The 22,185-nt window shown below is 39.7% G+C and overlaps 1 protein-coding gene across 2 annotated transcripts in view; it reads left to right on the forward strand.

Annotated features, from left to right (window-relative positions):
- Positions 1–22,185, forward strand: part of COL14A1 (collagen type XIV alpha 1 chain) — a 218,905-nt gene that overhangs the window by 86,142 nt on the left and 110,578 nt on the right. For both annotated transcript variants that reach the window (XM_014855292.3, XM_014855291.3), the window contains exons 14-21: positions 1,437–1,576; positions 7,854–7,980; positions 9,386–9,525; positions 10,020–10,152; positions 11,530–11,589; positions 13,169–13,320; positions 18,298–18,427; positions 21,583–21,705. In XM_014855292.3, coding sequence (XP_014710778.1) covers positions 1,437–1,576; positions 7,854–7,980; positions 9,386–9,525; positions 10,020–10,152; positions 11,530–11,589; positions 13,169–13,320; positions 18,298–18,427; positions 21,583–21,705 — 1,005 coding nt within the window. The remainder of the gene's footprint in view (positions 1–1,436; positions 1,577–7,853; positions 7,981–9,385; positions 9,526–10,019; positions 10,153–11,529; positions 11,590–13,168; positions 13,321–18,297; positions 18,428–21,582; positions 21,706–22,185) is intronic.

The raw sequence follows: 22,185 nt of genomic DNA on the forward strand, positions 1-22,185 counted from the left end.
TTAAAGCCACAGCAAAGTGTTTATTTATTTATTTATTTTTTAAAGATTTAATTTTTTTTCCTTTTTCTCCCCAAAGCCCCCCGGTACATAGTTGTATATTCTTCGTTGTGGGTCCTTCTAGTTGTGGCATGTGGGACACTGCCTCAGCGTGGTCTGATGAGCAGTGCCATGTCCGCGCCCAGGATTCGAACCAACGAAACGCTAGGCTGCCTGCAGCGGAGTGCACGAACTTAACCACTCGGCCACGGGGCCAGCCCCACAAAGTGTTTATTTTTATCTGGTCTCACAAAGCCACTGGGATTTATCCAAGGCAGGTCTCCTCCTCATTGATTCAACAAATAGTTATTGAATACTTGTTATATTGGGGATAAAGCTGGGAACAAAATTAAACCAAATTCCCTGGTCCTCTGCGATTACAATATATGAGGGGACAGAGACTGTAGACCAATAAATGTTCAATAAAAAAAATAAATGAGGGGAAGGAGATGGGTAGCATTGGGGTGGAAGGATTATTCTACATAAGGTGATGATGGAAAGCCCCACTGAGAAGGTGACATATGTTCAGAAATCCGCGGGGCCGCCTCCGTGGCTGAGTGGTTAAGTTCGTGTGCTCCGCTGGGCGGTCCAGGGTTCGGATCCTGGGCGTGGACATGGCACCGCTCGTCAGGCCATGTTGAGTCTGGCGTCCCACATCCCACAACTAGAAGGACATGCAACTAAGATATACAACTGTGTGCAGGGCGGGGGGCGGGTGCTGGGGAGATAAAGCAGAAAAAAAAAAAAAAAAGATTGGCAACAGTTGTTAGCCCAGGTGCCAATCTTAAAGAAAAAAAAAAAAGAAATCCGAATCTTGGATGACTCCAAGGTTTTTGGCCTGAGCAATGGGAAGAATGGAGTTTCCAAATGCTCAGAGGGAGAGACTGAGACAGAAGGTTGGAGAGGTGGCAGGAGTCAGTGGTTCAGTTTTGGACAAGTTAAGTTGGAAATACCTTAGAGACGCTCAAGTGGAGATGGCAGATGGGCGTCACTCTCATTTTACACGTGGGAAATTGTAGAGCAGAGAAGTAGAGTGACTTTGCCAGAATCATATGATAGTTAAATGGAAGAGCTAAGATTTAATTTCAGGTGTCCTGGTTTTTGATCCACTAGTTTTCTTATTGACATCAGGCTATAATAATAGCATTGACTGGAGATGAAAGGCACAGGAAATTTATCTAAATCTTATTTATTTCTAAGCATATGTAATTTATTACTGCTATGCATTCTGTATAGGGAAAACTTTTCTCTTTGTTAATTTACTAATTTTCTTTGTCATAAGTTATCTGGGTGAAGTTTTTTAAATGTAAGTAGTTTGGAAGTCAAAGATGCTGTTTTTGTCTTTTTTACATGTATGTTATTTAAAATTTTAATTATTTTCTATTCCATTTACTGTGAAGTGCCCTTAAGTCCACCCAGAAACCTGAGAATCTCCAATGTTGGCTCTAACAGTGCTCGGTTAGCCTGGGACCCATCTTCAGAAAATATCAGTGGTTATCGAATTGTATATAACAATGCAGATGGGACTGAAATCAATGAGGTAAGCTGTGGAACACGATATCTATTTTTCCATGATTGTGTGTTAGCTTTTTATGGCTCCATAACATAGTGGCTTAAAACAATACTAAGTATTTATTTTCTCTCACAGTTTCTGTGGATCAGGAATTGAGGCTTGGGCATGTAGTTCTGGCTTGGGGTCACTCATGCGATTGTAGCCAGATAGCAGCTGGAGCTGGCATATGATAATGGCTTCTTTATTCGTACGTCTTGTGCCTGGCCTGGGAAGACTGCATCAGCTGTGAGCTGGAGAGGCTCTCTCTATTTCTAAGTAGACTTTTTCACATGATGCCTCCAGTGTGACAGCTTTAGGGGAGCTAGACTTTTTACATGTTGGCTCAGGAGTCCCCAGACACTTGTCCAAAGAGACAGAGAGAGAGAGAGAGAGAGAGAGCCAGGTGGAAGCTGTGTCCTCTTTAGTTTCCAACATCAGAAGTCACAGAGATCACCTCCACCACACTGCATTGGTAGGAGATATCACAAGTCCCCGCATGGATTCAGGATGGGCAGGAACACAGGTCCCACCTATGGTGGGAAGCATGTGGGATGGAAGATATATGTGGATGTGGCCGTCTTTGGAAAGTACAGTCCACCCTGGTGGACAGGGGTGAGAGGTATGTATCTTCATAGAAGTAGTAAATTAGAAATAATGTCAGTGTTATCCAGTTTATCCCTTTGATTTTGAGTAAACTAGCATCTGAAAGGCCCTGGTTAGATGAGCTTAAATTGAAAACTGGATGATTCAAGTTTTGTGTAGGAAGATACTTTCAAATAATGGAACTTACTGAAACCCATGAAGATATGGTATTTTGCACTCAGTGACTAATGCTCTTCAGAAATCCCTTCTTTGGAAATATGCTTTAGCAGGAAAGATGGCAAAGTTATTTTTATTCCTTATCTTGGTCCAAGAAGCTAAGAGAAAGAGGGAAATGTGTTGGATTACATCGGTTCTATTTTCTGACTAAATAAAGCAAGTATTTTCATATGCCAAGACAAAATTTTCCTACAATTAAGTCCGAGCAGTATTTTGCCACATGCACCCTCATACGGGACATTGGGTCAGGAATGGACGATAACTGTACATTTGCTAACCATACAGAAATATGTTTCAATATCTTTCATTAAATCTTCATAAGTTCTGAGGGCAAATAATTCTGACAAAGCTGGGATCATTTGGACTGTTTGCTTTGCTTTTGAAGACTGGAGTCTGGAGTAGTGAAAAGATTGAAAGCAAAAACACTGAGCTCTCAGCGTCTCTTTGTTATCAGTGATAAATAATCTACTTTCCAAAGGGTTGCAAATTCAGCTGTGTAGGAAGATCAGGCGGGTAATATGAATGAGTGAGGCATGCCATTAAATGTGCAGAGGTAGGCACACCCGCAAAGAAAGACACTCTCACCTGTTTTTCTTGAAACGTGAGGCTAACTTAGGCTGTATTTCATTTTCCTATTTTTGGGACATGGATTTAGAAGAAATTCTCTACTGAAAGATGATTCAAGACTGATGCTAAATGACAATGAACAATGGGGTGCAGTGACAAGGATGCTAGGGTGTGGTGGGGACAGACATGCTAGGGAGTACTTACATGTCCATGCGAGATGCGGCCAGCATCAGCTCCTGCAGGTTGCTGCTGCGTAGAAATCCAGGTAGGGGCTCCCGGATCTTGTGACCTTTGATCTAGTGACCAGGGATTTCTATTTTTATGTGAAACTTACCAATTTAAAAGTGTTGACTCATTGAACAACCAAAATAACAGAACAACTGTATTCACCAGTAAATATTTGTTCACTGTGGAGCACCCTCCTTTGGTAATAATTTTTCATAAAACAAAAATAAACGATCATATATATGTATATATGAGTAATATTTGAAAATATAATTATATAATAAAAATTGTTATTATTTTTTATTGAGATCTAATTGACATATAACATTATATTAGTTTCAGGTGTATAACAATGATTCGATATTTGTATACACTGCAAAATGATCACCACAATAGGTCTAGTTAACATTCATTTTAAAAAAATTATAATTGGCAACAAATGTCAGCTCAGCATGAATCTCCCTGCTAAAAAAAATTATAGCTGTTGTGGCCTGTTATGGCATTTTACATTATTTACCTTTGTAAAGAATGACCCCAGACTAATATATATGTTGGGAAATACAAATTTGTTGTGCTTTTGTGTAGTGTTTTTCAATCTTGGGGACGCCTTTGGTGCTTGCTATTTCTAATTTGTATTGTGCTGGGAAATTAGAAAACTATGTTTGGTAAAACTGAATTTAAAATGAGTATAAATAGACTACAAATGGAAATCTGAGAAAATTTTATTTGGGTAAAATGCATACACAATGTGTGTATTTTGTAACATTTCCGTTTTGACTGGGGGGGAGGTGTGTGTGTGTGTGTCTGTGTGTGTGTGTGTTCTTATTTCTTAATTCTTAACCATGCAATTGAGATTAGAAGTTGCTGGAGAAGTGTCTTTTGTTTAAGAGAAATAGGACGTTACCTAATTTTGGAATATATGATTTTGAGAGTGAGTATTCCTACCATATTTTGCTATAACTTCTATTAATTTAAACTTTATTTGTAGATAATGCTACAACTGGGTTTTTAGGGAATTCCCAAAACTTTCTGGAATGAACTTTGAAGTGCCCCAACTAAAATCTACTTAGTTTATAACATGTAATTGATTGTAAAATCTTTGCTTTTGACAACATTTCTATTTCTCGGCTTCACTTTCTCTTCCTCCCGTCTTCCCTCCTTCACTTCCTCTGTATCTTTCCCGAAGCATTGCTGCTCTCCCCAACTTTTTGGAGACTGAGGAAGAAAAATAAAACAGAGCACTTACACAACTGTCAGTGATGTTGGTAATAATGGCAGCTAATGCATCTTGAGTGTTCCCCTGAGCCAGCAACTGTTCTGAGAGCTTTACAGAGACCACCTCCTGCAATCCTTATAAAAAAATGCTGCCAAAGCATGGCTTGTCAAACTAAGGACAGAAACCATCTCAGATAGCATCTACTGTGACAGAATTTGGGGAAATGTGCAAACAAAGAATTAAGTGCTGCCATTTGAGTTTTATAAGTGAAAGACCACAGCTTTTATGCTCTGAGAGGCGCTCCAGTTCTCAGCAGCCATGACTCAACCACAGAGCCCAACTCCCTGGTTCCTCATCAGGACCTCTTTCTTCATTCCTCCCAGAGTTAGACTGAAGTTAACCTTTTAGCTAGACTGAAAAATTCTTCTCAAGAATAGTTGCATAACAATGAGATCATAGTCATTTGTTATCATTTTCCCAAATTCTTCCCCTACATATTCAAAGTACTACCAACAAAATCAGTTCCAGAACTTTGTCTGAAACATAACTAATAAAAATAAATGATACCTAAAAGTTTTCATTTGATGAATAAAATAACTAATAATTAATGCATAAAATGTGGTCTGTTCAGTATCAAGTAAAATGCTTTAGTAAGTAAACTAGATCTTTTCAACATATATATATTCTGCATATATATTAAAAGGGGGAAAACTGTGTGTACGTATATGCACACTTTTTTCCCTTTTGTCTCTGGGTGTACCTAAGAAAATTTGATTTTAATTGTTTTTGTGTATTTTCATATCTTCACAAAATTCCTATTTGTCATGGATTTGAGACTTAGAAGTCAAGCCCTAACTATCCACTCCATTTAATAGTTTCATGGCTCCAGGAAGTTGAGTTAGGGTCTTTGGGCCTCAGCTTCCATGTTTGTAAAATGGTTATTGTGAATACCTAGGCTTTGGTGGGGGGAGGAGGAGACTAAAGAAGGCAATGAATGTAAAGTTACAGTTCAAAACAGCAGAAAGCAGTGTGTAAACGCAGTTTAGAAGAACATGTCTTGAGCTCATATTTTGTATATGGATCTGTCTTTTCTCTGAGTTTAAATAATGAAGACCACTGTAGATAGTGTTTATGAACATAGGATGTAGAGTTTGAAACACTTGTGTTTAAGTCCTAGGTACTAGCTGGTTTTCCCTTGGGCAAGTTCCTTAACTTTTCTGAGTCTCACTTTCTCATCTCCACATTAGGGGTAATAATTTGCTACCCTACACGGTTGTGTAAGGATTAAGCGAATTAATGTGTGTAAAGTATGCAGATAGTACCCAGACAGGAGTAAACACTGAATGCTAAGAATGACTATAATGTTATCAGGCCCAGATTCAGAAGAAGATAGTGTATATTTTTAGTTAACTATTGTTATGTAACCAACACACCCCAGCTTAAAATAACAACCCATGGTTATGCAACTTGGGCAGGGCTCAACACAGACAACTCGTCTTTGCTCCATGAAGTGTCAGCTGGGGTGACTCTCACACTCATCTGGGAGCTTGACAGGGCTAGAACTTCCAAGATGACTTCACTCCCATGTCTGGGGTGACTGAAAAGGCTGGGATCAGCTGGCCCTTTCTAATGGAGTGACTCAGAGTTCCAAAAGGGTGAAAATGGAAACTCTTTTCCCCAAAGTTGACGCTCTTTTTTGAACTGCAGTTGATTCCTTAGAGATGTATATGGTTTCTGGATTGGCTCTTAGTTTAGATGAGCCCTTTTTTTATCTCTTTTAAAAAGGCTCTTTGGTGCCTTCATCTTCATTTTCATTTATTATTCCAGTCACTCAAAAAAAAATCACTTCAACATAGAGTGATGAAGAAGCTAAACAAGGTCCTGCCCTCAACGGCCTTACACTCTATGCAGGAGATAAACAGTAAGCAACTACATAAGGAAATAAAATAATTTCAGGCTGTGATTGGTGCTAGGGAAGACACAAACAAGGGTAGTGTTAGAGAATAATCCTGCTGAGCTAGGTGGAAAGAGAAACCCCCTCTGAGGAGGTGAAATTTAAGCACGGACCTGACAGATGAGGAAGGACTAATTTTGAAAAGAGCTAGGGAAATGGGGTCCCAGACAGAATGAATTGCATGTGCAAGGGCCCTGAGGTGGGAAAGACATGGACCTGATGGAAGGTCAGTGTGACTGGAGCCCAGCAGGCGATTGGGAGTATGGCAGAAAAAAGGAGCAGTGCTCCAGGTTATGTAAGACCAAGAGGTCATCGCAGGGGATTGGTTTTAATTTGGAAGGCAATAGATAGCCATGAAGGTTTTAAAAAGGAAAGTGATGCATTGTATGTTTTGATAAAGGTCACTTTGTCATGAGCAAATATATACAGTGAGCTTAGTCACTTTCCTCTTAACTCCCAGGCAGCTGCAAAGTTACTCATGGATAGTATTGTAAATAACAGATGTTATTGATATTGCTCAAAAATGTCTCTCGAAAACATTTTAAGGGGGATCTTTTTTGGCAAAGTCTGCTCTTGGATAAATAGGTACATTTCTTTAATTCCCTAGAGTATCACCAGAGCTTGCACGTTTCATTCTAAGTACCCGCCTTATAGGGGTTTTGTGAGGATCCTTTGAGACTATGTGTATACGATGTATGTATGTGGGTGAGGGCACCGTTTACTCGGTCTACACTATGTCCCCTGTGCTATGTAGCTCAGTTGGCCAACACCCAACCTCTCAATGGTAAAGCTGTGTCTATTCTTCCTCTTACGCTGAGGATGACTTTGCTCAGGACTCTGTCTTCTCTTACTTTATGGTTTCTTTTGTCAAGATCTGTTCTTTGTTGTTCCTTTTTCTAATTCTTCCCTTTCCTTACACCCTCACCCCTTATCCCCAGGACTCCATCCCTTATGTGCCCTAAAGAAATTGGTATATATTTTTCCTAAATATGTCTCTCTGTGGACGATAAAGGAACATTTCAAATATTTACTCTTATCTTTAATTTGAATGTCTCCTGATCCTTCGCCTGCATGATTGCTCGCCTATGCAACTTTTATAGGAGTAATTGTGTACACTTAGTCACAGAGTCAGCAGAGCCCAGGCAGTGAAGCGAAAAACCGGCAGCTCCTAACAGCTCAGGCTGGAAACATTATATTTATTTATATTAGCATTGTAAATTGTCTGCACTTTGCTTTCTCTGTCTTTAACAAATGGAAATAATACTGGTTGCAAAGATGTCCTGAGAATTAACTGCTAGGTAATCTATTTGAGGGTATAAGATTAGAAATGTGTATGTATAAATTGGTTTAATAATTCAATCATTTTTGCAGTATTTATAGCTCTGCTGCCAGCCAAGTGAACTACAGACAATAGTAAAATGACTTCTGTTTCCTGTACTTAGGGACCATCTGATATAGCTATTATTGACTTCTCTCTTTTGCAGGTTGAAGTTGATCCTGTTACTACATTCCCTCTGAAAGGCTTGACGCCCCTCACGGAGTATACTGTTGCCATCTTCTCCATCTATGATGAAGGGCAGTCAGAACCTCTGACAGGAATTTTCACCACAGGTAAGCCTTATTACGGTTTGGAAAGGTTCCAAGAGAAACTATAGGGAAACCAGAAGCCAGAGCAGCTTCTTCAACGGTGATTTTCAAGAGACTATGTTTTAATATTATTAATAAATGAAGAATTGAGTGACTACAAGTCATCCTGGCCAATTATTTTCTAGCAAATTATTCCCTACCAAAGCAAAGGAAAGAGAAAAAAGACCAGCTAAATTCAAAAATTCTCAATTAGGTAGAAGTGTGCATACATTGTTCTCTTCCTAATCTCACATCATTTCTTAAGTTCCATCGTTGTAAAATTTTCGCGTCTTTCTTCCATTCATATCTGTATATATTAAGTTGAACTTCCCAAGTTGCTGATATCCAACAATTGACCTAAAAAAGTGACATTTCCATATTATTGAACCTAATACATCAGTCCATAGCCATATTGTATTTCATGCAGCCTAAAATATTAATACAACAATATGGGGTATTTTAAATACAAAAATTTAAAATAAGGCATGAATGCATTATTTTCCTTTTCTTTATATATCCTGTCGTCACTCAATAAATATAAAATACTTTTGCCTCTTGGTGGCAACAATTCTTTTGTTTTCTAAACCAATCTTTGATTGCACATGGAAACAAATTTAGTGCTATATGAAGATGAAAAGGTAATTTGGAGAGAAATGAGAAATAAGCTGGATTGAAAAATAATGTTCACAGAAAAAATTTCAGTAATTTCATAAAATCTCCTGAGGGCTAACTCTAGTTGGACTTCTCATGGTGTGCTGTCAAAGAGTTTAAAATCTCTGATTTAAAATAATAAAAGTCAATGAACTGACGATTAATTCCGGGTGTAGTTGGATGTTAAGCTTTCTGTTATACATCCAAAAAGTGTGTAAGCCACGAAATAGTGAAAGATCTGATAAATTATATTTCCCTTCTGATGGCAGCCATATGTACAAGTTGAAAGGGCGAAGGTTCTTCTTTAGGATTTAACTTATTACTGGACACACAAGGGAATAGAGTTAAAAGGGACATTTCTTAGGCCTCTAGGGCACTGTTTTGCTAATTTCCTTGAAATACTTGGAAAATATTATCTTTGGGAAATAATGAATATGGCACTCATTTTTTATAGTTAATGAAAAGAGCCAAATAGAGAATCTAAGATTCTGGAAATTACTGGAAAATTTTAGAATCTGCTGTGTATGGTCTTCTTAATTTGTGCTGTGGGTAAATGCTGGAAACAGAGACGTAAGGTCACGCTGGACTGATCAACGCTGCTTTCCTGCTTCCATATGCTTTCCTAAAGGAAGAAATTCCTCAGAGTCTTCTCTTCCTGTGGCTGGCCTTGGGAGCTGCTTGAGTTTTGATGTTCTTGCCTCCTCAGATCCCTAACAGAGTCTCCTTCCTTGGCTTACAGAGGAAGTTCCAGCCCAGCAATACTTGGAAATTGATGAGGTGACGACAGATAGTTTTAGAGTGACCTGGCATCCCCTCTCTGCTGATGAAGGGCAACACAAGTTGATGTGGATTCCAGTCTATGGTGGGAGGGCCGAAGAGGTGAGTTGCCTGAAATGGACTGAAAACTAATACAGAGCATTTATCTGGAAGTGAATACCCACTGCTGCATTTGAATTGGTCTTCACTTTAAAATAGACCGAGAATCCCAGAAGTAATCAATATTTTGCATGGCATGGAGTTCTATAAATGTGAAATCACATGATTTTTCTAAGATTAAAATGCATTGTTTCTAGGGCTTTAGTTATATATTTTATATATTTTTAGATTCTTTGGCTTTCATAAATGATATTTAATAAAATCTCAAAATGCCACTTTTGTATTTATCCAACAGTTTTATTTGCCAAGGGACTTGAAAGGAATAAAGTCTCTGGTTTGACTTTACGATTGAATTCAACAGCCCGGGAGTTCTTTATGCTTCGTTGTTTCTTGCTTACGTTCAGGATAACATTTTTCATTTTTATTGTTTTTTCGCAACTTTCTTTTTCCTTTGTTATTCAAGCAAACCCAGTTACTAAGCACCAAATACTTTTCAGATTGTCCTCTTAGAAGACCAAGACTCTTATGTTGTTGAAGGCCTGGAGCCCGGCACTGAGTATGAAGTTTCACTGCTGGCGGTACTGGACGATGGAAGTGAGAGTGAGGTGGTGACTGCTGTTGGGACCACACGTAAGTCTTGGTCTGGCCAAGACGGACTTCCTGAGCTCCCACCATCCATCCATTCTGACACATTCTTCACCCAACCAGATTCTCTCCCTATCAGCCTTATCCCAAGCTACAGAGGCTTCAGTTTCTCTTTTTCCCTGAGAATTTTTCATATATTTTCACCTTTAACGAAACTGACACGTGAAGCGTTTTAGAATCTTAAGCTATTATCACCATGAAGGCAGGGACCATATCTGTCTTGTTCACCATTATATCCTGAGCCCTTAGCACAGTACTTGGCATATCTTAACTGAACAATAAATACCTGTTTGAGTGGATGGATGGGTGAATGGATGGATGGATGGATGGATGGATGGATAGATTAAATAATTTATAAATGAATAAGCAAGCAAACAAATAAACCTAGGGTTAATATGTCCAAGAGTTTCTGGAATTTCCCAAGTTGATCTTGATTCCAAGAATCTTGTACAAAATTCACTCACTGATTCATTCATCCTTTCATTTTTTAAATATGAGGTATTAACCGCATTTTAAATTGTCTCTGTTTGGGTTCCTTGGAATCAGATTCTGAGACAGAAAATTGCATCCAGAAGGTTTATTGAAGAGTTTAATTGGGAAATACATCTGTAAGGAAGTAAGGATGACAGGATGGGACAGAGGCAGAGGCTAAAACTGAGCCCTCCACTAATTCTGCTAGGAGTTCTGGACCTGGGATGACCCTTCTGAGTTGTCCCAAGTTGAGTCAAAGGGGCTGGGCCTTTGTATCCCTTAATATCCGGTCTTTGGAGGTGGGCCATCCCCTGACAGAGTCTGTGACCTCAAGCAAGGCAATTCACAGAGCTCTGAGCCACTGGCAACTAGTATTCTAGAAGCTGGTGGATGAGTGTGTTGACCCTGAAAAGAGAATCTGGGCCGAACACCACACAGCCACTCCATTCCACTCGTTGCCCAGGGTGGATACAAGAAATGGAAGATGCACTTCTTACCCGAGCATGTTACCTTCCTTGGTGGTCTTGTTTGGCAGCCCTTTCATGACCTTATCTACAGCACTATTTAATTTCCTTTAATTATCATGGTTATCCCTCATTTTAAAGTAACTGGGAGGTTTCACAATTTTATAGGTGTAATTCAAATGTTTATATGCAGTCAGGTATCTCTGATTAGAAACTTTAACTTCTTTTGGGGTTCAGTTTCCCTATCTGCAGAATAGATATAATGTCTGATTACTACTTCTTGGTTCTTGCAACCATAGTCAAGGTTGTTGTGAGTAGCAAGTGAGATAATATAGGTGAGATTTTCTTTGAAAACTATTAAATGCTATACACAAATGTACAGAGTTATTATCATGACAAAATTTTTAAGTAATGAATATTTTTTTAGTTGACAGTTTTTGGACGGAACCAGCCACGACTATAGCACCTACCAGACCTGTGACTTCAGGTAAGGACAAATGGAAGCTCATTTACCCATAACCAAAGCTTGATTTAAACAGAAATTATGTTATCCCAGCTTTATTTATTTTATATTATTAATTAGGAATGGGACCTGCCAGTTCACATTACATGACTCTCGGAACCTCTCAACCTCTTCTTACCCTGAAATGCCAATCGGTCTTCTAGTCTGCTAATCTGTTACCTCTCCCTACCTTTTCCATCTTTGTTTGTGATTCCCATTTAACCTTTCAGAGGATGTCAGCATAGCAGCCCCCACCATCTCTGCCCTCCTCTTTATCTCAGTGCCTTCTCCTGTGGCTCTCTGTTGAGAATTATTCATGTCATGGTTTCCTTGCTTCTCTGTGGTCTATTGTTCTTCCTACATCAGCTGTGTTCTCTCTCAGTGTAACTTTCCTTTCCATTATAGCACACCTCTCAGCTAGCTCTCAGAGTCAACTAGATAAAACATCATTTGATGATATCATTTATTTCTCTACCTAAAACCCTTCATCGGCTCTCCATTACCCATTCATTCATTCACCAATTCATTCATTCTTCGGTTAATCTTTACTGAGCCCTTCTTTGTGCCCCCAAATCACTTTATCATAATATTCAAGAGCCTTCCTGGTTGGGTTCTGCTTCCCTTCCTGGCCTCAACGATATTTTCCTTGCTTTCCCCATTTCCTCCTGCCATCTAGAACTCCTAGCCCTGAAGGTGAGAAGTTGCCTTCTATTACCACTGCCTGGGACCCTCCCCAATTTTGCCTGGTAAATGTCACTCTCCTACTTCCTGTGTGACACTTTTACTATTTTTGTCAAGAGTAAATCACTATATATTTCAAAGGCCTAACACAGTCTGACACACAGGAAAAGCTCAGTGAATGTTTACTGAATGAATGAATAAATGAATGAAGAGAAGAGTCAGTGGAGATGGACGGAATGAAAGGTAGTCAGCACAGAAGGGAGAAGAAAAAAATGGGAGAAATGAAGGAGCAGGCACCTTGTGAAATGAGAAGGAATGTGTCAGAGAACACCGGTGAGGAGATTAGACAGATGTAAGAGGAGAGATAGTATCTGTGTGAGCTGAATGGATAGAGGCAGCCATAGAGAGTTGTGCTTTGAGTGACAAGTGTTAAGACAGAAATGGGGAACAGATGAGTGGGTCGTGCTTTGGATGCTGGATTGCACACTGAGGCTGACCACATCTGTCCCATCATGGCCACTTCCCCAACTCAGTGTTAGTGTGAGGGTTTCATGAGCAGACTCCCCTTTGGGCTCCCCTTAAGGTTTCCTAGTCAAAGGGCTTCTCCCCAGTTCCTCTTACTAGTATATATACAGAGCTGATAGCTTTGAGAGGTCCAGGGTCTCACCTTGTAGGCATCTCTGAAACCCATTCTCGTTTGCTACATGTAGGTATCATGGCTCCCCATTATGCACTAAAGCTGAGTTGTTCTTGCTTCACATGGGTCTACGTTAGAGAAATACATTAAATGATACTTGTTGTCACGTCCACAGATGGTTTCTGTAGCTCATTTTGGAATATGATGGGTTAGAAGTCCTTTAATACTTGGTTGTGTTTATTCCAGTTTTCCGGACAGGAATCAGAAACCTGGTTGTAGATGATGAAACCACTTCTAGCCTGCATGTAAAATGGGACATTTCAGACAGCAGCGTGCAGCAGTTCAGGGTCACCTACCTGACTGCTCAAGGGGACCCTGCGGAAGAAGTGGTGGGAACGGTCTGTATAAATATGGCTCACTAGAACCTCCACAGGGTGTCCTGACTAACAGAGCTAACGAGGCTGTCTCTAGAGATGAATGCAAGCTTTGCTGCTCATTTCTTGGTGACCCCAGAAACTAATCATTTCTTGGTGAGCTCCAAAGACTAATGTTTTTGGTTAATTCAAACTAACTACTGGTTTCTTGATGACCTTTCTGTCTCCGAAACTTGCTCCATATACAACCTGATTCAAACTGATAATGCTTCTGAACCTTGTTTCCCATGTTGCTTCTGTTGCCTTGACAACCTGTTAAAGCACCAAAGCTGGGTCATAAATAGGCCATTATACACTTGTTCCTGTATGTATATATAAATATATAAACTTTTAATATATGAACTTTAAAAAATATGTATGTTAAACTTTTTTGCTCTTGGGAATCTGATTAAATGTTTTTAAGCAAAGCATACATGAAAGATATTCTTTATGTAGTTGAAGTGTTCCTAATAAAGTACCATCCCTTAACAAACAGTTATATTTTTCACTGACATCAACTTATTTTGACTATAAATGACTTATAGTCATTTCTAATTTGTTCTTAATCATGAGTGTCTCCCTTAGGGGACTTAGATTTTATGTTGAGTTTTCTTTAAGCGGTTTCCCGTATATTTGTTTTTCTATATTAGAAATCTGGATACATCCTTAATCATGGCCCTCTCATGTTTTCTTAATTTACACTATATCATTTAGTCTAGAACCTGAAAATTATTCCCTAGACATGCTTCCTGGCAGACCAGATAACTCCAGTTTGCAGCCAAAAGAAGTTTTTCTTTTTTTTTTTTATCACGGAATATACTTTCTTATCCTCATTGCTTACATGTCTTGTCTTCTGCGTTATTTTTGAGACACTCTGGGAAAGAAGTCTCTAAATTCATTATTGCTCAAGAATAACATTATTGTCCTTTCTTCCTCTTCCTTGCTTATAAAGCTTTTGATGGAAAATTATTTTTATTTATGTGCTTATGTAAACAATTATTTGAGCCCAAAGCCCTCTTAGGAAAATACTTTATTTCAAGCTGATAGAGCAATCGTTACAGAACACAGTGATAACCCTGAGAATAGCCACATCCCCTGTGAATAGCTAGAAGGTCCATGAAATTGGTCTGGGAGTAATTTTGCAAAGTTGACGGATGCTTAAACAAACTTGATTGAACTATAAATTCATTCAGACCATACATTTCAAATGATCTATGATAGGAAAATTCAAAAAAATTAAAATTCTGCTTAGAGGTGCTAACTAAAGATAAAATTTGGGTGTTTTGTTTTCCCTGTTATTGTGCTCGTGTTTTAATTTAGTTCCTAAAAATGAGACCCTTAAAAACTTCCCAGAATGAGAGCTGTGTTTTTTGTTTCTACTCTTTCCAAGAAACATATTAAGCTTCTTGCTAAATTATTCCTGCTAATTTGGAAAGAGTAACAATTTAATCTCATGCATGCACTTGTAAGCTATGCAAGGTAAAATAATAATAATATTTATCTTGGGTTGTCTTTAGATAATTTTCCCTTTGCTAGTTTCTTTCATTTCACACTGTTTATTTTGAAACACTTGGACACCTAGATGAAGGAAAAAAAGATCAAAAGTCTTAAACACACATGTGCCCCAGTTAAACAAACCCTTAATAAAAGTGAAAAATATTGATAAATTTGGTGATGATTATTTACTGTGCAGAAGTGTTTTTGCTATACAGAAGAAAGTACTGTAGAATTCTTTAAATATTAGGTGCCTTTAGTGAATTCCAATTAAATTGGATTTGTGCACGCAATTTACAGGCATGTTTTCAACTGAGGATGAATCGAGAACTTATATCTCAGTGTCTTATGAAGTGTGATTACTATATAAATGTAATTTATTAGTGGAGACAGAAAATGGGATGCATTTTGATTTAAATCCAGGTAAAGGTTAGACAAGCTGTTGCAGACCTATAGCAAAATCCAAGGGTCTTGAACTTCCACACACCAAATGAATATCTTAAAATAATGATGCATGGCAGGGAAAGACAGATGGCTAAAACATATTACAAAAGTGGGAAAGGAAATGTGTCTGGATAAGACGAATGCCTCTTACCATCTTTCCAAATTTTCCTTAACTATAAAAGCTCACTAAGTTTACACGAGGAGAGGATAAGTTGGAGAATACTTTGTGTATATAAGATTGTAAACCAAAGTTAAGCTTTAATATATGTAAAACAAGGTGAATTAAATTTACTTTTCCTATTGAGGTAACTGAAATAATTTTATATTTTCTAAGCATAATCAAATCTACCAAATATTTCCAAGAAAAAACTTTTGAACTCTTAGAATGTAAAGCTACTTGTCAAATATTTCACAAAGATTGAATTTTAACTCCGCTCTGAAATACAGAGGAGTGGCAATAACTTTGCCCTGGATTTTGCTGTGAAGATAGGGAAGTCTCACACTTCTTTGTGAAAGGCTGATCAGGATTTCAGACTTCTCTAGAGCCTAGATGTCAAAATCCATAGCCATGATCTGAATTCCAAGTTGCAAGAAATACTATGGCACAGAAATACGTAAAGTGTGGCTCAGTCTCCTATAAGATAAGGTCAGATATTAAGGATTAAGCTTTTAGAAACATTTATAGCAATTTGACTTTGTTGCAATATCCAAGAACATGATATTTTTTTCTAGCCATTTTGTCTTATTGTATTTTATAAAAATATTGGTCTTCAATGGATTGGAATTAAAACGACAGCACCAACACTGCCTAGTCCTTCCCATGTAGCGTGAGAAGCTCTGTCTAGAAACAGAGCTTTATAAGACAGGAACGCAGTGAAATGCAGGGAATCTTCTTTCCGTTGAGGGAACAGCTTGCTGGTGCTGGCTGGGATCCCGACTCCTCTGAAGAGCTTTGGGCAGTAATGGAGCCAAACATAAAGTTGCGTTTCTGAAAAAATTAAAAACAGGAAGCTCACTGGTTAGATTTGCATCTCATTTAACCGCGAGCATCTTTTATAGAATTGCTTTATAAAGAAAACCACCATCTGCTACCACCTGTAGCATCTGTTTTTAGTAGGAGCCCGTCTTTACCTTGCTTTGTGCAAACAAGCAGAGGCCAAGCAGAGGGAACTTTGCATACCCAAGAGGAGATTTACATTTGATTCTCGGGGAATGAACACCATTAGGGTAAAGAGGTCCAGGCACTGCCATCATCTCAAGTGGAGTAAAGGATGGTGAGGGACCAAAGGGAGGCTCAGGTCAGATATCCAGGATTTCACTATGGGTCCTTTACTCAGTAACTGTGTGGGACTCAGTTTCCCCACCTGTAAAATGACTATAAGGATACTCCTTACCTCAAAGGGTTGTGGTGAAAATTAAGTGAATTACTATATTAGAATACTAGAGAAGCACCTGGGACATAATAATTGCTAGATAAATGATGGCTGTTATTATAAACCACAGCAACTACTTCCTGGCAAGCTAAACGAGTCCTCTAAAATGGCCCCACCACTTTTGAGTATTCCACAGGCTAAATTTGATTGGTTCCAAGGCCATATTTCTCTCAGTTTGAGAGATTACCTTATTTAAGGAACATCAACATGGGTGGTTTGCTAAGCAGACAGCTTGGAATGAATGCCCAGGCTCTGTGCTCCAGAGGAGTTATATTTAAAAGAAATGCCCTGAAGGAAGCTGCATGGATGGGGCAACACAAGTCAGGGCAACCACAATTCTTCCTTTACTTGTCCTTACTGCCAGGGTTATCTAACTCTAGAATAAAGCAGAGCTCCTTTTTAAAAATATCCCTCCGAGGACCACATCAATACAACCTTGTATATTTCAATGTCCCTTTCATATGAGGAACAAAATCATATTAATCCAATATAATCACTTAATTCAGACTCCCTTTTTTTCATATATTAAAAAAAATATTGCTTTTAGAGCTTAGCAGTATCTTAGCAACAGCTGCTTCTGGGTTCAACTCGAGGCTTTCTAGGGCTTATTCCATGATTTATAGGTTCCTTCCCTCATCCAGAAGTAGACAGCACAGCCCTTTGCCTGCTGGCATTTTACCCAGCCTTTGAATCAAAAAGCATCTCCAGCTGTCCTGGTCTTATGACTCCCTCAAACGTATTTGGGTCAGTTCTTACATCCTAACATTTTTCCAGCCATGATTAAAAATGGCCCAGAGGTGTGCCAGCGTCTAACTGCTGGAGCACAGGCAGAAAGTTCTGTGGTTTTAGCATCGAGAACATGTGGCTTTTCTGGTCCATATATTCTCTTAGGGATGCCAGAATTTGCACTCCTGAGTCACATGGCATATGGCACTGATGTTTGTGTGGTGCTGACCCCATCGCTGCATCTCACTTTTTGCAACATTTAGTGACAGCGATGGTGATTTCAGATTGAGGAAGACATCTCCTTTCAGAAGTAAAAACGCTGCAACATGTCTTAGTATGACTGGTAAATATGTTTCCATCCAGAACACTTGGATTTATCGTGTGGTTCTGTTGTTCTTGGCTGGCACCCATCCTTTTCTAAAAGGCTGGGATTAGTTTTATCTCTGAAAGGGTAAAGAACGGAAGGCTGAATTTTCAAGAGGATACTTAAGTAGAATCAAAAACGATAAGCAGGCTGGGTCATAGAATGAACACTCCTAAGCTATAAACACCTGCTTCCCAAAGAGATGACTATTCTTTCTTCTGGAGACTTTCCAAAGGCTGAAAAGATGTTAAGAGAAGACCATTCCTTAGAGCCTGAGAGCTTCAAATTTAAACCTTCTGCATTAGTGATTATAAAGTAAGGGTTGCCGAAAGGGGAATTTCAGAGAGAAATGCTTTTGCATGGATGCCCTTTTTTTCTCCTCACTCTGCAACCCATCTCCTTGCTTCTGATTACTTCAAAGTTCCTATGGTTCTGCTCCATTAGTGGACCAATGGAAACAGAGGTCTTACAAAGACCACAGTCCTTTGCTTTTCTGTTCAGGTTATGGTGCCTGGAAGCCAGAACAATCTCCTTCTGAAGGCTCTGCTTTCCAATACGGAATACAAAGTCACAGTGACTCCCATCTACGATGATGGAGAAGGTGTGAGTGTCTCTGCCCCTGGAAAAACCTGTGAGTGAAATTTTCTCCCTCTGGATACTAGCTGACTAATTAATTGAAAATGCAAATGCCCTGTAATGTACCCTAATACCAAAGTGTAGTGTGGTGAAAAGAGCAAAAGAGATTTGGAGACAGAAAATGTGTGTTTGAATTCTGTCTTCACACATTCAAGCTGTGTGACTTTGGGCAAGTTGCTTAACTGCTCTGGGCTTCAGTTTTCTTGTCTGTAAAAGCTAAGACTTAAAAAAAAACCTGACATCTTACTCCTGCAGCATCTAATTCGTCACAAGTCCTGTTGATTCTCCAAAATGCATTCTATGTGCTTGTTTACTTTCTCCTCATCCAGCTGCTCACCCCAATCCAAGCCACACTCTCTCTTACTAAAATGGGTATCTGAGCTTCCTGTTTTGTCCTCCTACTTCCACTCTTGGATCCTTTATTCTCCTCACAACAGCCTGAGGAGCGTTTCCAAATATAAATTATCTCACGTCATGCCTCTGTTTCCTATTGTACTCAGGGTAAAACCCAACGTCCTTCCCATGGTCCCACGAGGCCCTATCTGACCTAGACCCTGCCAATCTCTTTGATCTCACCTCCTAACAGTTCCCCTGGCCATACCTCCTTTCCTGTCTTCAATGGACTTTTGAAGCCTATTCCTGCCTTCAGACCTACGCACTAACTATTCCTTCCATAAGGAATATCCTTTCCACGATGTTTGCATTTCTGGCTTTTTCTTGTCATTTTGGTCTCAGCTCAATGTCACCTCATCTCCACAGACTTTTCTGACCACTCATGCAAAGTATGTCCCACTTTCTATGATCTTAACCTTTTTTGGTGTGTGTGAGGAAGATTGGCCCTGAGCTAACTTCTGTTGTCAATCTTCCTCTTTTTGCTTGAGGAAGATTGTTGCTGAGCAAACACCTATGCCAATCTTCCTCAGTTTTATGTGGGACACCACCACAGCATGGCTTGATGAGTGGTGTGTAGGTCCACGCCCAGGATCAGAACCTGCGAACCCCAGGCCTCCAAAGCAGAGCATGCGAACTTAACCACTACACCACCAGGCCAGCCCCGATATTAACCTTTCTTTGATCATGTCATGGCACAATTTACTCTCTATTTTCTTGTGTACTCATGTATTTGTACACTGTCTGTCTCCCATCTCTGGAGAGCAGCATCGTGAGAGCCCACGACGTCATCTGTACTGTTCACTTCTGCGTGCCAAGCTCTTACAGCATGGTGTGGCACGGAGGAGGCATCACAAAATGTTTGTTTTAGATGGATTGGCCATGGTAATCAAGTGAGGCGTCTGCAGGAAAACCCCTGGTTAGAGTGCTACAAAGTCTTAGTTGTCTTCCCTATTGTTGTGATTGTCTATACTGGCGTGAAGACTACCCCAGGACCTAGAGGTTTAAACCAGCGACCATTTTATTCTATCACAGGATTTTGTGGGTCAGAAAGTTAGGCAAGGCTTGCTGGGAAATTCTCCTGTTTCGTGAAGTATTGATTATGGTCACCTGGTGGCCCGGTTGGTCTGGAGGGTCCAAGACAGCTTTCCCCACTTGCCTGGCATGCTGGTGGGGAGCTAGAAGTCTGGACTCAGCTGAGCCATGTGGTCTTTCCAGCAGGATAGTCCTAGTTCCTCCATGAAGACTCAGAACTGTAAGAGCAAGAGCTTCAAGAGGTCGGAAGTGAAAACCGTCAGGACAGATAAGAGCTATACTTAGAACTAGGACAGTGTCGCCTCTGGTGTAGCCTAGCGGTCAAGGTGGTCATAGAACCCATCCAGATTTAACGAGAGGGTCAAACCCCCCACCACTCAATCGGAGGAGGGTCAAAAACCTGTGCCCATCTTTAATCTACCACAGTTACCAAATGGTTATGTGTGATTAGGTGCAGAATGGTGGCAAAGGCTGACTTCTGTACCTGGGCACCTACGTGTGGATTTTTTGAGTAAGTGTGCAAGTTGTTAAAATTCTGTATCTGCAGCCTAAAGCCTTGAGTCTGCTCAACTGAGCAAATGGGTATTATTTGACAGTGCTGGCATGGCTTCCTCCTGCCGTGCCCATGCTATGATGCCTCCACCCAGACGCCCACCACACCTGCACATTTTGCCAAACATCACGCAGGGTGTTATCAGCCCTAACAGTCGCTGCGGTCATTTCCTCAGGGGTCCTGTAGGAGGAGAGAAGGAAAGGGGAGAGCAGAGCAGTGGGGGCGCTCCAAACTCTTCACTACCCAAATGTTGGCATCTTGACTTGAGCCACACATTGGAATTTCTAGCATATTTTGGTATTTTGCTATTAAATAAGTGTTTGAAAACTACAGACTTAAACAGCAACAGAGGAGAAAATCAAGTGGTATTAAATTAAGGTTCATGGAACACCTACTATGTGTTTTTAAATACATCATCCTTGTCTGTCTTGAATCCAGGTCATTAAAAAAAAAAGCAAGCCAGAATGGTTTAAAACAAGCATAGTAAAGCCTGCTGTTCTGAGTTGCTTTGGACTGTATTATTTAACGCTCTAATGTTCCATAAAGCTACCACAGGCCCCGCCACTATATCTGTATGGTAAAATAATTTCAAAGTGTTAATGGGTGGTCTACTTGTTTTAGACCATCCACTAAATTCTATCAACAGCAAAATGATAATGATGATACCCATCAATATGCACAATAGTTTGCAAAGTTCTTCCCATGTAAATGGCTTTAATGTTTGCATAAAAAATTGATAAATGCTAATATAAAATTTTAAACAATATAGGCCATATAAAGATGAAAGCAAAAAAGAAAATCATCAGAATCTTCCCTTCCAGAATTACCATCATTACCATTGTGTGGCCGTCACCCACGATATTGCCGTACATACATACTTGATAATGGCACAGAGCGGCGTGTAGACAGAAATTTTTAATAAACACTCTTCAATTCACTTTCACTTAAAATTAGATGAAGAAAAAAATGACATTGAATGAACTTCAGATCTTCAGAGCAATTATTGTCTATATATTTAGTATTTACAGCAGCCACAGATTCTCAAAGACTTCTCCCCTTTGGGAAGAAGGTGAAGAAGAAGGTGGGAAGACATCTTCGATGCTGTTACCAACAGTGTAGGGGTGAGGATGACCACCACCCTAAACCCGTTTTTCCTTTTCTTTCCTCCTCAGTGCCACCCTCTGGGCCCCAAAACTTACGGGTCTCAGAAGAATGGTATAACAGGTTGCGCATTACGTGGGATCCCCCGTCTTCCCCTGTAAAGGGCTATAGGATTGTCTACAAACCCGTGAGTGGTAAGTAACACCTGTTAAAAAATATTGCTACCATGATTAGGCGTCTAAAATGTCTTCTAAGATAAGTTATTTTTGTTTTGTCTTTCTGTTTTTGCTTTTATCTTTGGTTTTAAGAGGTGAGAAGAGCCTATTACCTGTTATAAATAAAATAAAAGCTTTTCGAGTAGGGTCAGTGCTAGGATAGCTATTATCAGAATGATGAAGTCATGACCCCACCTGGAAAAAGACTGGGCACGTTAAGGGGCAGAATATGTAGTTGGTATACACCTGACCTATGCGCAGCCCAGACAAGGAACCAGCCCGAGGAAACCTTGATTCCATAGAAATGGGAAGTTTCTATGGCTCAATGGGTATGTGTAGCTCTAATGATTCAGAATCTCTCATTTCTAATCCCTCTTCTACCTCTTACTTCTTGGATTAGTCGGAAAAAGTCCATTTATCAACTTCTCAAGTCTCCTCATTTTGGAAACTGTGTTGGAG

This window comes from Equus asinus, chromosome 12 (assembly GCF_041296235.1).
Source record: "Equus asinus isolate D_3611 breed Donkey chromosome 12, EquAss-T2T_v2, whole genome shotgun sequence".
Classification (NCBI taxonomy): Eukaryota; Metazoa; Chordata; class Mammalia; order Perissodactyla; family Equidae; genus Equus; species Equus asinus.